This window comes from Orcinus orca, chromosome 3, assembly GCF_937001465.1.
Source record: "Orcinus orca chromosome 3, mOrcOrc1.1, whole genome shotgun sequence".
Classification (NCBI taxonomy): Eukaryota; Metazoa; Chordata; class Mammalia; order Artiodactyla; family Delphinidae; genus Orcinus; species Orcinus orca.
In genome coordinates this window covers 181,115,310-181,132,720 of record NC_064561.1, presented here as the reverse complement: position 1 = coordinate 181,132,720, position 17,411 = coordinate 181,115,310, and the positions used below count along the sequence as shown (strand labels likewise).

General features: G+C 37.8%; 1 protein-coding gene across 1 annotated transcript in view; it reads left to right on the top strand.

Annotated features, from left to right (window-relative positions):
* ADAMTS16 (ADAM metallopeptidase with thrombospondin type 1 motif 16) overlaps positions 1-17,411 on the top strand; it is a 156,222-nt gene that overhangs the window by 61,306 nt on the left and 77,505 nt on the right. The window contains exons 10-11 of the mRNA XM_049707293.1: positions 3,171-3,324; positions 12,888-12,983. Coding sequence (XP_049563250.1) covers positions 3,171-3,324; positions 12,888-12,983 — 250 coding nt within the window. The remainder of the gene's footprint in view (positions 1-3,170; positions 3,325-12,887; positions 12,984-17,411) is intronic.

Here is a 17,411-nt window from a genome sequence, read left to right as displayed (position 1 = left end):
GAACACTTTGTGCATCACTGGAAATACGTATTGCAAATATCTTCTTTCACTCTATGACCTAGTATTTACACAGTATTTACACTTTTAATGGTGTCTTTTGATAAACAGAAGAGTTTTCTTATGTTTTTAAGGGAGTCCGAATTATTCAGATTTTTCCTTTAGATTAGCACTTTCTGTACACCACTGGAAAAAAACTCTGCTTACCCCAGAGTCATGAATATATTCGTCCACAAGCTTTGTTGTTTTGCTTATCACATGCAGGCCACCTGACCTTTGTGTAGGGCATGCAGCAGAGTTCACACATATTTTGTCCTGGTGGATATCAGGTGATTGCAAACTGGCTGCAATGCTTTTGCTTCATGCACCCACACCCTGTTGTATCCCTGTGCCCACCTCACTGACTCTGGGCTTAGCTGTGTGACCTGCTTTGGATGAGGGGACAAGTGCAAACACGCCCCAGCATGAGCCCAGCCAGAAGAATCAGGGGTGGGATCTTCTCATGGCTCTTCAGATGCGATGCTGACCAGAGCCGACTTTCACATCACAGTGTTGACGTGTGTGTTGCTGTGTCTCCCCCTGCATGGGACCTCCCAGGCCCCTAGTCTGTGCACTGGACCAGGCAGGCACCTCATCCTCAGGGCCATGTACAGATTCTCTGTGGCTCCTTTGAAAGTTTACATGTCTTTTGTTTTCAGGTTACTTTTGACATTGTTCTGTGATTTTGGTTTTCTGTAGAATTTCTTTCATGTACCCACGTGTTTTTCTTTTTCTTTTTCCTGCTTGGGGTTTTAGAACTGCTTACATCTGTGGTTTATTGTCTTTCATCAGTTTTTGAAAATGTTCAGACATTTTATCTACAAATATTGGTTCTGACCCTTTCATTCTGTCTTCTCCTTTTTGGATTCCAGTTGTGTAAGTGTTAGAACTTTTCACAATACCTCACATACATATTTTGTATATATTCATTCTCTGGTGAAATTCTCCATCTTAACCTCTATTTTCTCAAATCTAATAACCATAATTATTTTAAAGTCCATTTCTGACTACTCCAGTATCTGGATTCCTTATGAATCTGTGTCTATTATTTGTGTATTCTCTTGGGTTTCAATATCTTGGTCTCATCTCCCAATACATTTGGTAATTTTGAACAAATGAAGGATATTGTTAATGAAAAAATTAAAGACAACATAGAGCCCCGAATGATGTTATCTTTTCTTTCTAGCAGACAGGGCAGTTGCAGTTTATCAGTAAGTCACTTTGGGGTTGAGCTGATGTCACCCTGGCATTCGGTCTTCCTAAACGGGCCTTTCACGTTATTTCTTTACTCCTTCAGCAAAGACCTAGTATGGCTTCCGTGAAAATCTTGTTTACCAGGGCTGACCCACAATTTCAATCTTTATCTCCCAGCCCCACCAGATTGCCAACACCTTGCTCAGCTTCTCAGCCTCGTAAGGACCACTTTCTACTCAGCCACTAGGCTCCCTAGCATCTTTTTATGACTCATTAAATTCCTTGAGGAGAAAAATATTACTGGGTGTTGGGTTCACTTCTCTACTTTCCTTTGCTCTGGAAATGTTCATCCTTCATGTTCTTTTTACTTTGATAGCCTTCTGATGCCTGTAGAACAATCAGTCTCATACGTGCTGGTCCACCATAGTTAAAAGTGGAAGTCCTCTTTGAATTAAATTTTAAGGATGAATAAAAAATTATAGGTTCCATTTGATCAAACTATAAAAAATCCTGAATCTGTGAACTTTAAAAAGGTTTTATTTTTCAATCTCTTGCTTGGGTTCATCAATGTAGCTGACTTTTCCTAGTTTCCTTTCTATGCAATGGGAATAGTATTGCCAACCCTGATGTAACTTTAGGGATATAATGGGGAACATCTAACTAGTATACAGGAATCATTTGAGATCATTAGAGAGAGGTGCTCTGGAATTCCAAAGTTGCCAAATCACTCCTGTCATGGAGTGTTAGTTATGCTTTTATTCATTTTTCTCTACTTATAGACCCTTACATCATGATCATCATAGCAGTAATAGAAAGATCATCTATTCAACACTCACAGTGAGCAAGTCACTGCTCTTAGCACTTTCCTAGCCTTTGATTTAATCTATTAAAAGGCTTGTGACCTCCTTGCATATATGTTTAATGTCCTGTCCACAGTGACTGGTACCCTTCCTCATGTTTTATGTATGTGGATATTAATTAAGGGCACGCATGCATCAGTGAGCTCCAAGGCAATAGAATCTGGGACCCGGGTCCTGGAGACTGGGCCCAGAAAGATTCTGATCAAGGTGGACAACCACACAAAGAAAAGTTTGGGGATGCTTAGGCAGATCTACTGTTGTTAAGTTTATTGTGATTACAGAGGTGTTTTGTTTTTGTTTGTTTTTAGTTTTTGCTTATTGAAATTTATAAATAAGATTTAGTTGCTATTTGCAAACACTTGTTTCCCCTCCCTCCAAATGCAAAATTTATACCAAAGCCTGTCTCTGGTAGGGAAGAGGATACCCTAATTGTAGAGGAAGAAATCATTAGTTGGCCTTTAGTCCATTTTCTAGGGAACTTAAAGAGAATTAATTTTCTTCTTGACTTTGGAATCTAGTCAGAAATCAGCCTGCGTATAGAGCATTTCTGGTGGAAATCATTGCAATGCTCCATGTGGAAGCTGGAAGCAGGAAAGGAAGGAAGGACGGAAGAAAGAAAGAAAATTCCAGCCTTTGAAACTGGCTGATTGTGTTTTGCTGTTTACAGTGCTCATTTCATCTTTTTATTGTTCCTGGCAAGAAGTGTACTTTTTAAGGTGTCTGTTATAGAAGCTCCTCACATCGAACATCTGTTTGTATTATCCCATTTCACTCTCCCCATGATAGGTTTAAGAAATCCGATGAAGAACAAATTGCCTCCCTGGAAAAGGTGAAACATATTATGAACAATTTCAGAAAATGTGGCCTCTGTATTTTAAGAGAATTAAGATAAATGTTATATTGGACCTCAGGAGAAAAATGTCCCCTCTTCTTTATACAAGACATGTGGTAAAATTGCATGAGAAAGGAAAGGCGTGATTGAATTACGTGTAATTACATGTAATTCAATCATTGAATTACGTGATTGAAGTTACATCTTTGGTAATTTCCGGCATCACCAGCAGTTCCTCTTTGTTTTAGCACTGCCCAAGCTACATGCCTTGCGGATCAGCCAAAGCCTGGGAAGGAATACAAGTATCCCGAGAAGCTGCCGGGAGAGTTATACGATGCAAACACACAGTGCAAGTGGCAATTTGGAGAGAAAGCCAAGCTCTGCATGCTGGATTTTAAAAAGGCAAGTGACTGCTGGCAGATGTTCAATGTAGAATTCTTCATAAAACCGTTTTATTCAGTGAAGCTGACATTGATGTATTCTGCGTTTATTGGGTACCTACCAAATGTCAAATCCTGTATGTTAGGGCTGGTCCTATATAACAGGAAACACATGTTTTACTGGCAAAGAAAATGACAGTGGATACTGTTGTGGGGATCAGTTTCCTCTCAAGTACTGACTTGGCCTGTTGGGTCAGTTCTTTCTTTCTGATTTATCATGTGGGAGCTCAGCAAGAACTCTTGGTTGGTGTAAGATGGCAAATTAATACACTGCATTCCTTTCAAATGGTATTTAAGAAACAATGTCCCCCCACCCCCCTTACCTTCCTCAGATATAGACAAAATTTACTAGAAAGCAGTAGCCTATCTCGGACTTCTGATTATTAAATTCCTCAAATTAAGTGTTTCTAGAGAAGTCTTTCATAGAACTCCATTGACCCCAGGGACACCAGAAGACTGGTTTCCTCATATAAATTCCTCATATAACACAGAGACATGTGCTCTCGCTAGACAAGGGAAAATCGAGATTTCACAGCTTGCCCTACTAAACCACTAGGAAAGCTACCCATAAATTAAATGAAATTAACTATTTTTGAGGTTTCTTTTATTCTAGTTTATAATGAAATCAAGAGGAAAATAGACGAAAATATATAGTCTTCCAGAAACCTCCAACATTTCAGAATGCACTGGGAATATTCCCAATTTCAATCTAATGTGATAATCTTCTTTCTTCTAAACTAAAGTAGATCTCCCCCCAAAAGTCAATTACAGCCGTGTGCCAGAATTGGATTCTTATCTCCTCAGCTGGGTAATCTCAGCTGGGAACAAGAATAATAAACCAGTCAGCATCAGCATATATTCCCAATGTTGCCTTTTCATTGGCAGAATATGTGAAATCCCTGAGAATTTTTTGCGTGTCACTCTCCTGTTTGCTAAGGAAAAGGAACATAAAATTTTTCTTTCAAAGATGGAATGTTCTACATCATACTGCTGGTTTTCACATTATTTTGCTGTAACCATGGAGTATCCTCCGTGGTAAACTAGTGCCGTTTGGAAAATACAGGAAATAAGAAGTTAAATGCAGCAGGTCTTTTTATTACTGAGGAAATATTTACCTGCAGGGAAATGTATTTCTTATAGGTATACAATTGGGTTTTAACAAATGTATTCCCCCATGTTACCAGCATAAATCTAGAATGTTCCCTTTTGCCCCCTTCCATTCAATCCCCTTCCCACCCCAGTAAGCAACCATTGTTCTGATTTCTGTCACTGTACTTTCACATTGCTTATTCTGGAACTTCATAATTGCCAAGTAAAGTTTCACATTTTGCCATTAAATATGATGCTTTCAGTTTTACATAGTTACCTATTATCAAGTTGAAAAAGTTCCCTCCTGGTCCTATATTGGTAAGAGATTTTATCACAAACTTATGCTGACTTTTATAATACTTTTTTTTCCTGCATCTATTGATATAAATGTATTTTTCTCCTTTATTCTGTTAATGTAGTGAATTGTACTGAAGGGTTTAAAAATATTTTTCATTGATTTTTGAATGTTAAACCAACCTATATTCCTAGGATAGCTTTACTTGGTCATAATCTATTATTCATTTTTATATTTTGTTGATTTGATTTGAGAATATTTTGTTCAGGATTTTTATATCTGTGTTCTTTTTTTTTAGTTAATTAATTTATTAATTAATTTATTTATTTTTGGCTGTGTTGGGTCTCCGTTTCTGTGCGAGGGCTTTTTCTAGTTGTGGCGAGCAGGGGCCACTCTTCATCGCGGTGCGTGGGCCTCTCACTGTCGCAGCCTCTCTAGTTGTGGAGCACAGGCTCCAGACACGCAGGCTCAGTAGTTGTGGCTCATGGGCCCAGTTGCTCCGCAGCATGTGGGATCTTCCTAGACCAGGGCTCGAACCCGTGTCCCCTGCATTGGCAGGCAGATTCTCAGCCACTGTGTCTACCAGTAAGCCCTATATCTGTGTTCTTGAATAGTATAATTTAGAAATTTTTTTTCTTAAAATTACCATTCAAGAATTTATATCAGGGTTATGCTGCCCTCAAAAAATGATTTGAAAGTGCTCCCTACTCCTTTGCTTTCTTGAAGAGCTTGTAATAAAATTGCTATTGTTTCTTCCTTAAAGTTTTATTAGAACTTACCAGTGAATCCTATCTGTGGGAAGGTTTTTGTAATCACTAATTCAACTACACTAACACATGTAGGGTTATGCAGAAGAAATTCCTAGCTAGACTGATCAGATTCATTGGGAAAAAAAATTAAACATCAAAAAATGACACAGAAAGAGTCCTTTTCCAATGATTTTTGTTTGTTTGTTTTACCTGGTTTTTTTTGGGGGGGGAGGGGGGTTACCAAAACTTGTTTGTAATATTCTCATTTATCCCTTGAATGACTGAAAGGTCTATAGTGACATTTCCTCTTCCATTCCTAATAATGATAACATGTGTTGCTTTATCTCTTTTTCTTGGTCAATCTAACTAGAAGTTTATCAGATGAATAGTCCTTTCAAACATCAGTATTTATCTTTATTAATTTTTAATGGAAATATTTGTTGGGTTCTTTTCTATTTCATTAATGTCTGTTTTGTCTTTATTACATACTAAGGCTTAACGTGACTTTCTTTTCCTTGCTGTTTATGGGATAAACTTGGATCACTTACTTAAAAATTTCTTCTTTTCTAATATAACCATTTAAATATAATTAAAGCTAGTAATTTCTTTTTCTCAGCAGCATTATTAACATATATCCTGAACATTTTTAGATGTTGAATCTTTAATATTATTAGCTATGAAATATTTTCTAATTTAAATGGTGATTTCTTCTTTAACCCATGCATTATTTAGGAGTATACTATTTAACTACCAAATAATTGGTGATTTTCTAGACAGCTTATTAATTTTGATTTCTAATTTTGTTCAAGTTTATCAGAGAATATACCCTATAAGTATACTTTTGAAATTTATTGAAACATATTTCATAGCTCAGCATTTGGTCTACCCTGGTGAACATTCTATGGCCACTTGAAAGAATTGTGAATTCTGCAGTGGTCAGGTATAGAGTTCTAGATATATCTAGTTTGTTAATTTTTCTGATAATATTGTTTATAGCTTCTATATCCTCTGCAATATTTGGTACTTGTTATGTAACAATTTAATAATTTAATAGATATGAGTGTTAAAGTCTCTAACAAAGATTATGTATATTTCTATTTCTCCCATTAGTTCTATTAGTTTTTGCTTTGTATATTTTGAAGCTGGGTATTTAGGTGCATACACATTTAGGAATTTTATGTCTTCCTGACTCTCTCATTAATATACAATAACTTTATTTTATTGTTGATAATGTTACTTTCCCTTGAATTGTACTTCATCTTATGTTAATATAGCCACATCAGCTTATTTAGGAATACTCTTTGCATGATATCTTTCCCCACTCTTTTACTTTCCATTTCTCTGTGTTTTTATGTAAAATATGTCTGTCATAACATCCTTTAGTTTGGCATTGCTTTTCTATCCAGTTGAACAATCTATAGCCTTCCACTGAGATGTTTAATCCATTTATATTTAATGTAATTATTGACATAGTGGATTTAAGTCTACCATTTTGCTATTTGTTTCCTATTGTTCTCTTCCTTTTTGTTTGTTTTCTTTTGGATTAAACATGCTTTTAAATATTCTATGTTTGCATCAATTTGCTTTTTTAGCTATATTTTCTTGTATTTTTAGTGGTTACTCTAGAGATTACAGCTGCATCTTTAATTTACAACCTACATAGAATTAGCATCATATCACTTTATGCAAAATGCAGGAGGATCCTTATGACAAATAAGTCCATGTATCCCTCTTTCACAGTATGTACTATTGTCATCGTGTATTTTATTTCTATGCATGCTGTAAACCATACAACACAATATTAAAATTTTTGTTTTAAAATAATGGGTTGCTTTAAAATAAAATAGGTTCATCTTTTATATTTACCCACATGTTTGCCATTTACTATTTATGCTTTCTTATAGATCAGTTTCAAATTATATCATTTCCTTAGAGAATGAGAAACTTCCTTTAACATTTCTTGTAACACAATCTGTGGCCACAAAGTATGTCAGGTTTTCTCTATCTGAAAATGTCATTAACTCACCCTCAGTTTTGAAGAACACTTTTTCTGAGTACAGAATTCTAAATAGTTTATTTTTTTTTTCCTTTAGACAATTTAAAGATATAATTCCATTTTCATCTGGACTCAGCTGTTTCTGATAAAATGTTTGTGATCATTTGTATCTTTCTTCTAACATTTCTAATCATTTGTTTAGACAATTCAGCAAGCTATGCATTTGGGTTATTTTAAGTTTCAGTTCCAGAATTACTATTTGGTTCTTTTTTTATAGTCTATATGTTTTTTAGGGAATGTCCCATTTGTTCACTTATTATGTCCATTTTTAAAATATATTTATAACATATTACATATGTTACAATTATATATTGTAACATATTGTTATTTTATGTTGCATGTATTTATATTATGTTATTATAATAGGTGAATCCTTTTGATCCCCTGAGACTTGTTTTACTCTTCCTTAGGGCTCATCTATTCTGGTTTTTCCTTAGCCCTAGGGCATGGCCTGTACTCTAGTTTGTGGTTCTTACTCATGAGACATGGATGCCCAGGATGCTTACTGAAGTCTCTCCACTTTATGTGGCCAGAACACTGCTGTCACCTAGCATTGTGCATCTCTGTCTTCTAGCCCTTATCAGCTTTCGACCTAAAGCTGTTGCCCTCTTCCAGGCCACTTGGAGTCTCATCCTGTGCATCAACCATTCACTCACCAGATGAGGACCTGCAGGAAATCCTCATGGAGACCTCTGGTGCTCCCTACTCAATGCAGCTTTCTCCTTTCTGGTCCCATTCCCACAAATTCTAGCTACTTCTGCAGCCCCAACTCTGATTTATGCACCCTCCATTCAGTGAGACTGCTGTTGTCTTCATGGGAACCATGTCTTTGCACCGTGGCCAGCAAAGTGTTCCCAGAGAGAGAGCTGGGCAAAGGTGATGCCCACCTTACAAATTCCCTTCTCTTGAGGACCATGTACTGTGTTGCTTGTTGCAAGAGTCTGAAACAACTGACCAATACATTTTGTCCAGTTTTATAGTTTTTGCATGTAGAAAAGTAAGTGTGGTACCAGTTACTTCACCATGAACAGTAGAGAAAATACCTTTTGAAAAATAGCCATTAAAGTCAATATTGTGAGCTTATTCCCTTTTCTGACTGAAGAATATAAAATAATAAATAACAAGGAAACTACCCAATGCCTCAACCAGCACTTGGCACTTATGGCCCATTCAGTAAGACTTTGCTGGGAAGGATGATAGATGGATGGATGATGTTTTAGACAGGGTTGAACCTTTTTTAAGTACCACGTGCCATTTAGTTTGGAAAGTTAAGAGATAACACGAATGCATATGCGTTCTTCTTTTGGATAAATAGATGTGTATTTGGTGTATATGTGTGGGTGTTTACATACTTGTTTATAAATCCACACACATATATGGCCATGGCTTTCTCTGTCCACTGATGACTTGTTGATAATCAAAATTAGTGATAAAAGCACACCACTGCTTGAAAAACAAATAATTACAATAAATTATATATCCTATTATAACATCATTTGTATATGCATTTTTAGTTTGTATTTTTGGAAAGTCTGATACTGACAGTTTGAGAAAACTAATCTGGTGGCATTCTATTCACAGTATGGAAATGCCACAATAAATCCAACACGGTCATCTGAAAATGTTTGTTTTATTTGGGGCATTAAGTTGCGATGTTAAACTTAACTAAGTCAGTATTATCAAAATAAGTCATTGTGAACGTAGCTCTTAAATTACGGGAAGGAATAGCAAGTGAGAGAGCCTTCATTAAAGAGAGTACAGTATTCCTTAGCAGCAAAGATAAAAGCAAGCGTGAACTCTGTACATGGTCCTCAACTTTCTTCTTCTTAAGTCAAGTATTAGTTATTTTAAACATTGTGTCTTTATCAAGTTCCTATTCTGCTTCGTCAACATTGCTTGGTGGCCTGACCCTGCAGTCTGAGATGCAAGTTGCCAGAATTACTTTGAAATTTGATCACCTTAGTGTCCTGGGTACTGTTGGTAAATTGGGAACCCACCCTCCAATCCAGCAGATATTGCATTCCAACTTCTTGGCCCTAGAACCATGATTTAATAGGATCATTGTTCCAAGAGGACCCTGAAGTTTTATTAAGAATGTAATGACCTACAACCATAAAGCAGAATTTAATACAACCATTGTACATTATGTCCAGAAGTTAGCAGTTAGGTCAAAGTGTGATAAAACTGAGAGGAAGTAATCGTTTTTTGGTTGTTTATATAATAAAGTAAACATTGTTTGAGGTACTAGAATTTTTATTTGTTTTCCAGGATGGAATGTCACATTTTTATTAAATGACCAGCAGTTACATCTATAGGGCACCAAAGTCTCAAATCCTTTTTGACATGTTGGAACACAGTAACATGAATTATATATTTCAAGGCTCTTGTAACTCTGATTTATTTCTGCCTGGAGGCCTGGAATTGGGAATTGAGCAGCTTCCAGAATGAGGCTGAAATACACAGATGGCATAAGCTGGGCACAGACTGAGTTACAGTCACATGCTTTAGTGGTGAGCTGTCACCAGCATCCTATACTTGAGAGCTTCTTACTTAGAAAACTTAAAAACTATTGCCTTCAATAGTATCTTCCATCCATATTTCTTTAGTCTGCAAAATGTTCCCCCAGACTACAATGTAAGAATATTATGAAAATCCTTTGAATAGTAGTCTAGGTGTAGTGTTTTCATATCATAATGTCACCCTCTTAAGTCATCTTAGAAGCTTTTATGATCACAATTCACTGATCACTATTCATTTCATTTTACACTAAAAATGTTCCTGCCCATTCTGTCCAAGGTTTCCATAGAAACAAACTAACAGATGTTCAACTCAGAAAGCATTTATTGAAAGCCAGCCAGGTACTAAACACTGTTCCAGGTATTGGTGACAAATACATAAAAATAATTTAGCATTTTAAAACACCATTTATTTTATCATCTTGCATCATCCCTGAAACTGCCTCCAGACTTAGTACCACTGGTTCCCTCAGGCCACAGCCATGAACCCAGGCTGGGGGCTGGGATTGAGCTCACATCTCCTCACACCTTTGAAGTGAGAAAGGACACTGACATGAGTTTGGTGCCTGTTAGTTGCCAGGCCCTGAGTTGGGCACATTACCTACCTATGATGCTTCATTCAGTCCCCAGGACAAGTCGATGGGTGGTTGCATTCAGGGAGGATACCGGGACTCTGCCTGCCCAGGTTTGCCATGCCCAATTCACACCAGACAGGTTTACCTTCTTGGAAGCCCTGGACCACTGTGTCCGTCCCCCGCTGACCCAACAACAGGAGCAGGTATCTCTGTCACATCCACCATTCACTCATCATTCACTCATCCATCCGTGTGTTCATCTGTTTGTGTGTGTGCACACCCAGCCACCTAAATCAGTAGGTCTCTGAACCAGCACTCACGGGCAGGTATGCCTACCCTGCACCACTGTCTGGATTCTGGCTTTGATCCACCATATTTCCACCCAGATATTAAGCCAGGGTCCACAAGTTCAGGTTTCAAGGGAGCTTTATTTATATCCTGATTTCTGTCACGATGTCATCCCAGGAAGCAAACAGAGCTTCCCAGTTGTCTCTTTGGAGACTTACAGATGCCCAGGCCCCTGCTTTTATGGATGCCTTGTGGTCCTCTTATGAGTCTGATCTCTAACCACCGTTCTGGGCAAGAAGAGAGGTTCCCAGCACAGCATGCTAATTGATGTCATGAGAGCCAGGAAAGCACTAACCACCAGCGTGACACATTTGCCCCATAGCACTTAATGATTCTGGAGGACTTCCAAGAAAATGAAGTTTAGTGGTACAGTGATTGTAATCTGAAGAGGTTACTATGAATGAAATATAAAATATTCATATTTATGAAATAAAAGCAATTAGTTGATATCAAAATTAAAACATTGAGCGTTTGCTTCTTCACAGTCCATGCTCTGAAAAGCTGTCTTATTAGTGAGAGAGATACAAGTGGAAAAAAATATAAGGCAGTGCCTTTTACAAATTCCTTAACTTTTAAATATATAACAAGTACATTTATAAAGGAGATTTGAGAATTAGTTTTATGAAGGTAAAATTAATATGGATTATTAAAAGAGAAATCCTTCAAGAGTTCACTCACACAATGCAGAAAGTCTCCTGTGAGCACATCTCTAGCATCACTGAAACAGAAAATAAAGGCACAAGTGCCGTGAAATGCCATCTTTCAAGCAATATTAGATGGAAGTTTTGCTGTGTTGCATTTTCTTTATAACACAAAAACCCCAGTAGATGCAGCTATTAAATGACTTGGGAAATAGTGCAGCACTTGTTCAAATGTTCAGAACAGTTGTGCAGATAATTTAAGAAATGTTTCCATCGTGTGCAGTTGAAGCTACCACCAGCATTCCTGAAGGTCCCATCATTTCATGAGTCCCACTGCTGACTGCCCTTCACTAAGATGTTCCTTTGGGCTCAAAAGGATATAGAAGTAAAAATAATTCCTTATACTTGGAGAGGCCTTTATTGTGTATAAATCTCAGATCTTGTTTTATTTTATTGACAAATCAGCCATGTGGGCTTTCCTTCCTCTGCACACGTCTTTCTTCTTTGTCATCTTCCTTTGCACGAACCCTTCATTCCTTTTCCCTTGAATGTGCCATCCTTGGGCTCAATAGTTGGCTCAGATGTCCATCTTCCCTGACTTCTTCCCTGGGTCCTCCAGGCAAAGCCCTTTTCTCCTGGCAAGCCCGCCCTGCACTGTGTTCTTCCCCTTGTAGGGGCATCTCTTCCCATGTGCACCACGTGGTGATTTACAGCTAATCTATCCCGCTAAGACCATTCTTGAGAGGGTAGGTCTGGTCATATTTCTTATGGCACCTCCTGCCTAGTAAGATAACTGGCATATTCTAGGACTTCACTGAAGATGTGGGGATGGTGGATGAGTGAGTGGGTGGATGAATGGATAGCTGAATAGAGGAATGGACAAGGAGAAGTTAGTGAAAGGTAGGATGGAGAATGAATTATAAAACGCTAGGTTTTACTGGGTTTTTTAATTTTAATATTTCACAGTTTTCTTCAGTGCCTGGATGAAGCATATTTTACTTTTTTAATTTAGAAAGCGTAATTTTGTTAAATGTAGGATGAATAAATATAAATGAATAGGGCTTCAGGGATAGAATTAAGTTGAAGCAAGTCTAGAACATGAGTCTTCTAGGTCCTCACTATCATATGCACCTACTCCTAAGTAGATGTCAGCTTTCAATTTATATCAGTTGTTTTCCCCTTAAATTTTTCAGTGACATTTTTTCAGAGTCGTATGGATCATTTGTAATACTAATGACCTTTTTTTCCTCCTTTAGGATATCTGTAAAGCCCTGTGGTGCCACCGGATTGGGAGGAAATGTGAGACTAAATTTATGCCAGCGGCAGAAGGCACAACTTGTGGGCGTGACAGGGTAAGAAGCTAATCTTAGGCACATACATCATATTCAGATGTCAGTCTTTCAAACATGCATCTTTCCTCTGCTTGCCTTGGTATTTTTTTAAGCCCATCCTTCTGATATATATGTCCATATCTATACCCATGTCAAAAGATTGTGTTTAATTTATATTAATTCTATGAAGAGGACTCCCCTTCATACTTTTCCAATGATATAATTGATGAGCTGCCTGGAATAAATAGACATAAATGTCAGGCAACAGGTGATGGCTGAATCTGTTTAATGAAGGAAAATGTTAAACTCTTGACCACCTTTTAATCAAATAAAGAACCAGCATTCAGCAGTTCTGTTAAAGCCTCAAAGCATCAGCTTGAAGACTGTGGAATAGATCCTTCTGACCTATTGTTGCTCCTGTGAAAATGAGAGAGGTGCTCTAGTGGGGAAAAGAAGAAATTCATAAGACAGCAAGTTTATTACTAACTGGGGGGGCAATGACAATTCTGTCATTAACACTTAAAAATAAATTATCTTAACACTCAAGAGTAATCTTTTAATCCTTTTGATTTAAACTGTGATTGTATTTTTTTCAGAATATAAAAGACTATTGATAAAGATAGAAATATATTGGAACCAAATTGTCACTGTAACCATTTTCATCCATATGTATCTGAACTTTTAATGATGCTAATGAGTACAAAATAGAAATCTATGCCTGAATATCATTGATCCAGGATGTTTAAAGTCCGAAGTAAACCTATCATACCATAAACATATTTAAATGTGAATACAAATAGAAAGGATTTAAAGTATTAGGACACAATGCTAACATAATGCTCTTGGGTTGAATTATTGCAAAGCTGACTGAGGAAATGAAGAGAAATGAAGTAAATTTGCTTAAGAATAGCACCCAGCGACCATTCATCCTACACATGTTAATATGCTTTATTTTCAGACTTTCCCAGGGTGAGACTGATATTTAAATCCTTCTAGGGATGTAGGCAGCAGTAAATTAATCCATAACAAAAACGTCTAATTAAAATGCTTTTAGTTTCTTGAAAGGGAAAATAGATTTGCTTAGGTACTGCAATGTGGAAATACCAACCTTCACAGGATACCAGGGAATTTACCTGAACATTAACTGCAGGTGATCACGATTCTTTGCACATAACTGACTAAAACTGACCAAATTTTGCAAATCTGATAGTTTGCCAAATTATGCCTATTTATGGAAAGATTGGCAGCCCTTCCATTGTTGCCTTGGTGATGGTTCACACAGGTATGGTGTGGTTCTCCAGGTGTCCTACTTTCTTTAAAATCTACTATTTTCCTTGGATGAAGTTACAGCTGTGATGCCACCCATATATTCTTGTTACGTTCTATTTACCTTAAAAGCAATTAAATTGGTTTTCATTGGTATTTTAAAATATTTTTTTCCTGGTGTTTCCTCATATTGAAAAGAATTAAAGCCCATTAAGCTGGACTGGATGCCTACAAATTACACAGCAGTGAGTGTTCTGCCCAGGATTGAATGGTTGCCCAGCGGCCATGCTGGGACAAGCATCAGAAGTTCATGTAAAAGCCCCCTTTCGTGTTAGTTGTGTCATCCTGTATCACTGGTCCACAAGTGTCCATGAGGTTTAGTGGTTGAGAAGCATGCATCACCAAAAGTCAGTATCTCAGTACTTTGGAATATTCCAGAACAATGGATGGGCTGTAGATAACTGACAACAACTGTACTGCTTCTGTGCATCTTTCTCCTAGATGGGAACCTAGTTTCCTCCATCGGCTACCAATGCTGAGGCTCTGCATGGGTGTGCATGCTGGTGAACCTGAGTGGTCAGTGCGTCTTTCAGTGGCAAGCACTGTACTAAGAACATTATATACATTGAATTGTCACAGGCACCCTGGACGGTGAGCCTAGGGCAGCCCCCCACTGTACACCAAAGAACTCTTCCAGGAAAAAGACACTCGGTTTCTCTGCTCTCATGCCATGAGAAATCCAGGACAGGGGTCAGGACCACAGCCTGTATGCATGCTGAAGCAGATTCCGGTTCTTTAATGATCTCTAGTAGAAAATTAAACCCTCTCTCACTTTGTGATTACGTTGCAAATGGTCCGAGGCACTTGGCCTGTGTCATTGCATTGGGTCTTTGCAACAAGCCAGTCTGGTGGTTTCCCTCATCCCTGATGTTCACAGGAGGACGGACAGGCTCAGGGCACCTGAGTCAGTGCCCCAGGTCACACACCTAGTTGAAGTGATACGCGGGGCTCATTTTCACCTCAAGAACGGTGTACGTTCTTGTGCCTCATTATGCTGCTGCCCTGTCTGTACGGGGTTCAAGTGTAGCAATGGATTCCTTGAACAGTATCACAACAGGGTGTGAGCCTTGTCATGACATCACACTGTCCAAGATAAAGCCTCTTTCATAAGCCACACTCTCCATCGGTAAGAAGTAAAATTGTGATAAACATGGGATTGTTCTTAGAAATACAACTGGGGCTTCAGTAGACATTTTATGTGTCCATTTCACACAAGGGTCTTACCCCCGACCACCCCACTGACTGGCTCCACAGGTCTGTGACCTGCATGAAATTAGACTCAAATTGTATGTATGTATGTCCGTGTTTGTGTGTCTACGTACACCTAGGCATTCCCCCCAACCTCCTTGGGAGAAGATGTAGTGCTTTCTCCTCAGAATCTCAAAAAGTTTTCTTAAATAATTTTTAAGGATAGTCACTTAAGGATACTCCTGGGCATATAGCCAGAGAAAACCATAATTTGGAAAGATACATGCACCCCAATGTTCACAGCAGCACTATTCACAGTAGCCAGGACGTGGAAGCCACCTAAATGTCCATCGAGAGATGAATGGATAAAGATGTGGCACATGTATACAATGGAATACTACTCAGCCATAAAAAGAGAATGAAATAATGCCATTTGCAGCAATGTGAATGGACCTAGAGATTATCATACAAGTGCAGTAAACCAGAGAAAGATGAATATCATATGATATAGCTTATATGTGGAATCTAAAAAAATGATACAGATGAACTTACTTATACACAAAACATAAATAGACCCACAGACATAGAAAACAAACTTATGGTTAACAAAGGGAAAGGGGGGTGTAAATTAGGAGTTTAGGATTAACATATACACACTACTGGATGCAAAATAGATAACCAATAGGGACCTACTGTATAACACATGAAACTATACTCAATATTTCTTAATAACCTATAAGGGAAAATAATCTGAAAAAAATTGATATATATGTAAGTATAATTGAATCGCTTTGCTGTACACCTGAAACTAACATAACCTTGTAAATCAACTATACTTCAATTAAAAAAAGGATACTCTGGCAAAAACAAAAAAAAATGCATTTGTAAGACTGTTAATTGCAGCAATAATTATCAAAGCAAAAGCCTGGAAATGATGCAAATGTCCATCAGAAGGGGACTGGTTGGAAATATACCTAATGGAGCGTTTTGTAACTGCAACAGAGGAAAGAGGGATGTGTCTATCTTCTTCTGTGGAATGAACTACAGAACATATTGTTAAATGAAAAAGCAGGATGGAAAAAGATGTGGATAATATGGGGTCATTTATGAAAGAAAAGGAAATACCAGTCTATATATAATTACTTATATTAAAAAATAAAAGGATAAACTCTAAATTTAAAAAAAAAAACATAAACATTTTCTGTAATTTTAAAACAAAACTAGACCAAATTTTATTAAAGTAATTCATAAACATCCCAAGCAAAATGAAACAATCTAACCTAAATATGTTCCATTTAGGCTTTAAGTCAAGTTATTGGCTTAACTATGACCACAACAGAGGAATTATCCAAGTGACTTTAAAACCCAGCACTTTGTGCACCTCAAGTAGAATTCATCCAGTAGACACCAAGTACTGCAAGAAACCTTAAACAGTTCAGCAATCATATCGACATTGATAGGTTGGATTTGCTCTTCTGAAACTATCATTTTTATAGACTCCTACACAACGCTTTGCCGGCAGAATGTCAATTGTGCCCAGTGAATGGGTCCATCAGTGGGAAAACCAACACCATTGAATGCACGCTAGATCTTGTGTAGTTTTTGCATGTGGTGGAAGTGAAGAAACCATGTAGATTTTAGCAGAATTAACATCTATGAACGCTTCTCTGGAGAAAGGGGAGCTGATAGCATCTCCAGCCTCGTAGGGACAGGAGGAACCCTGTGTGGGTTATTTTGTGTCCTTAGAAAGCTGTGTGACCTCTGACATCCATCACTTATAACCTCCAGGCTCCCAGCCCAGGTGCTTTGGAGCAAAAGCACAGAGCACCGTCCAGAAATGACAAGGTGTTGAGCCACATGGAACCTCCAGATGGATTTTTCTACCTGACAGTCAGTCTGTTCCGACAGTGAGAGGTGAAGAGCACGTTGTTTCCA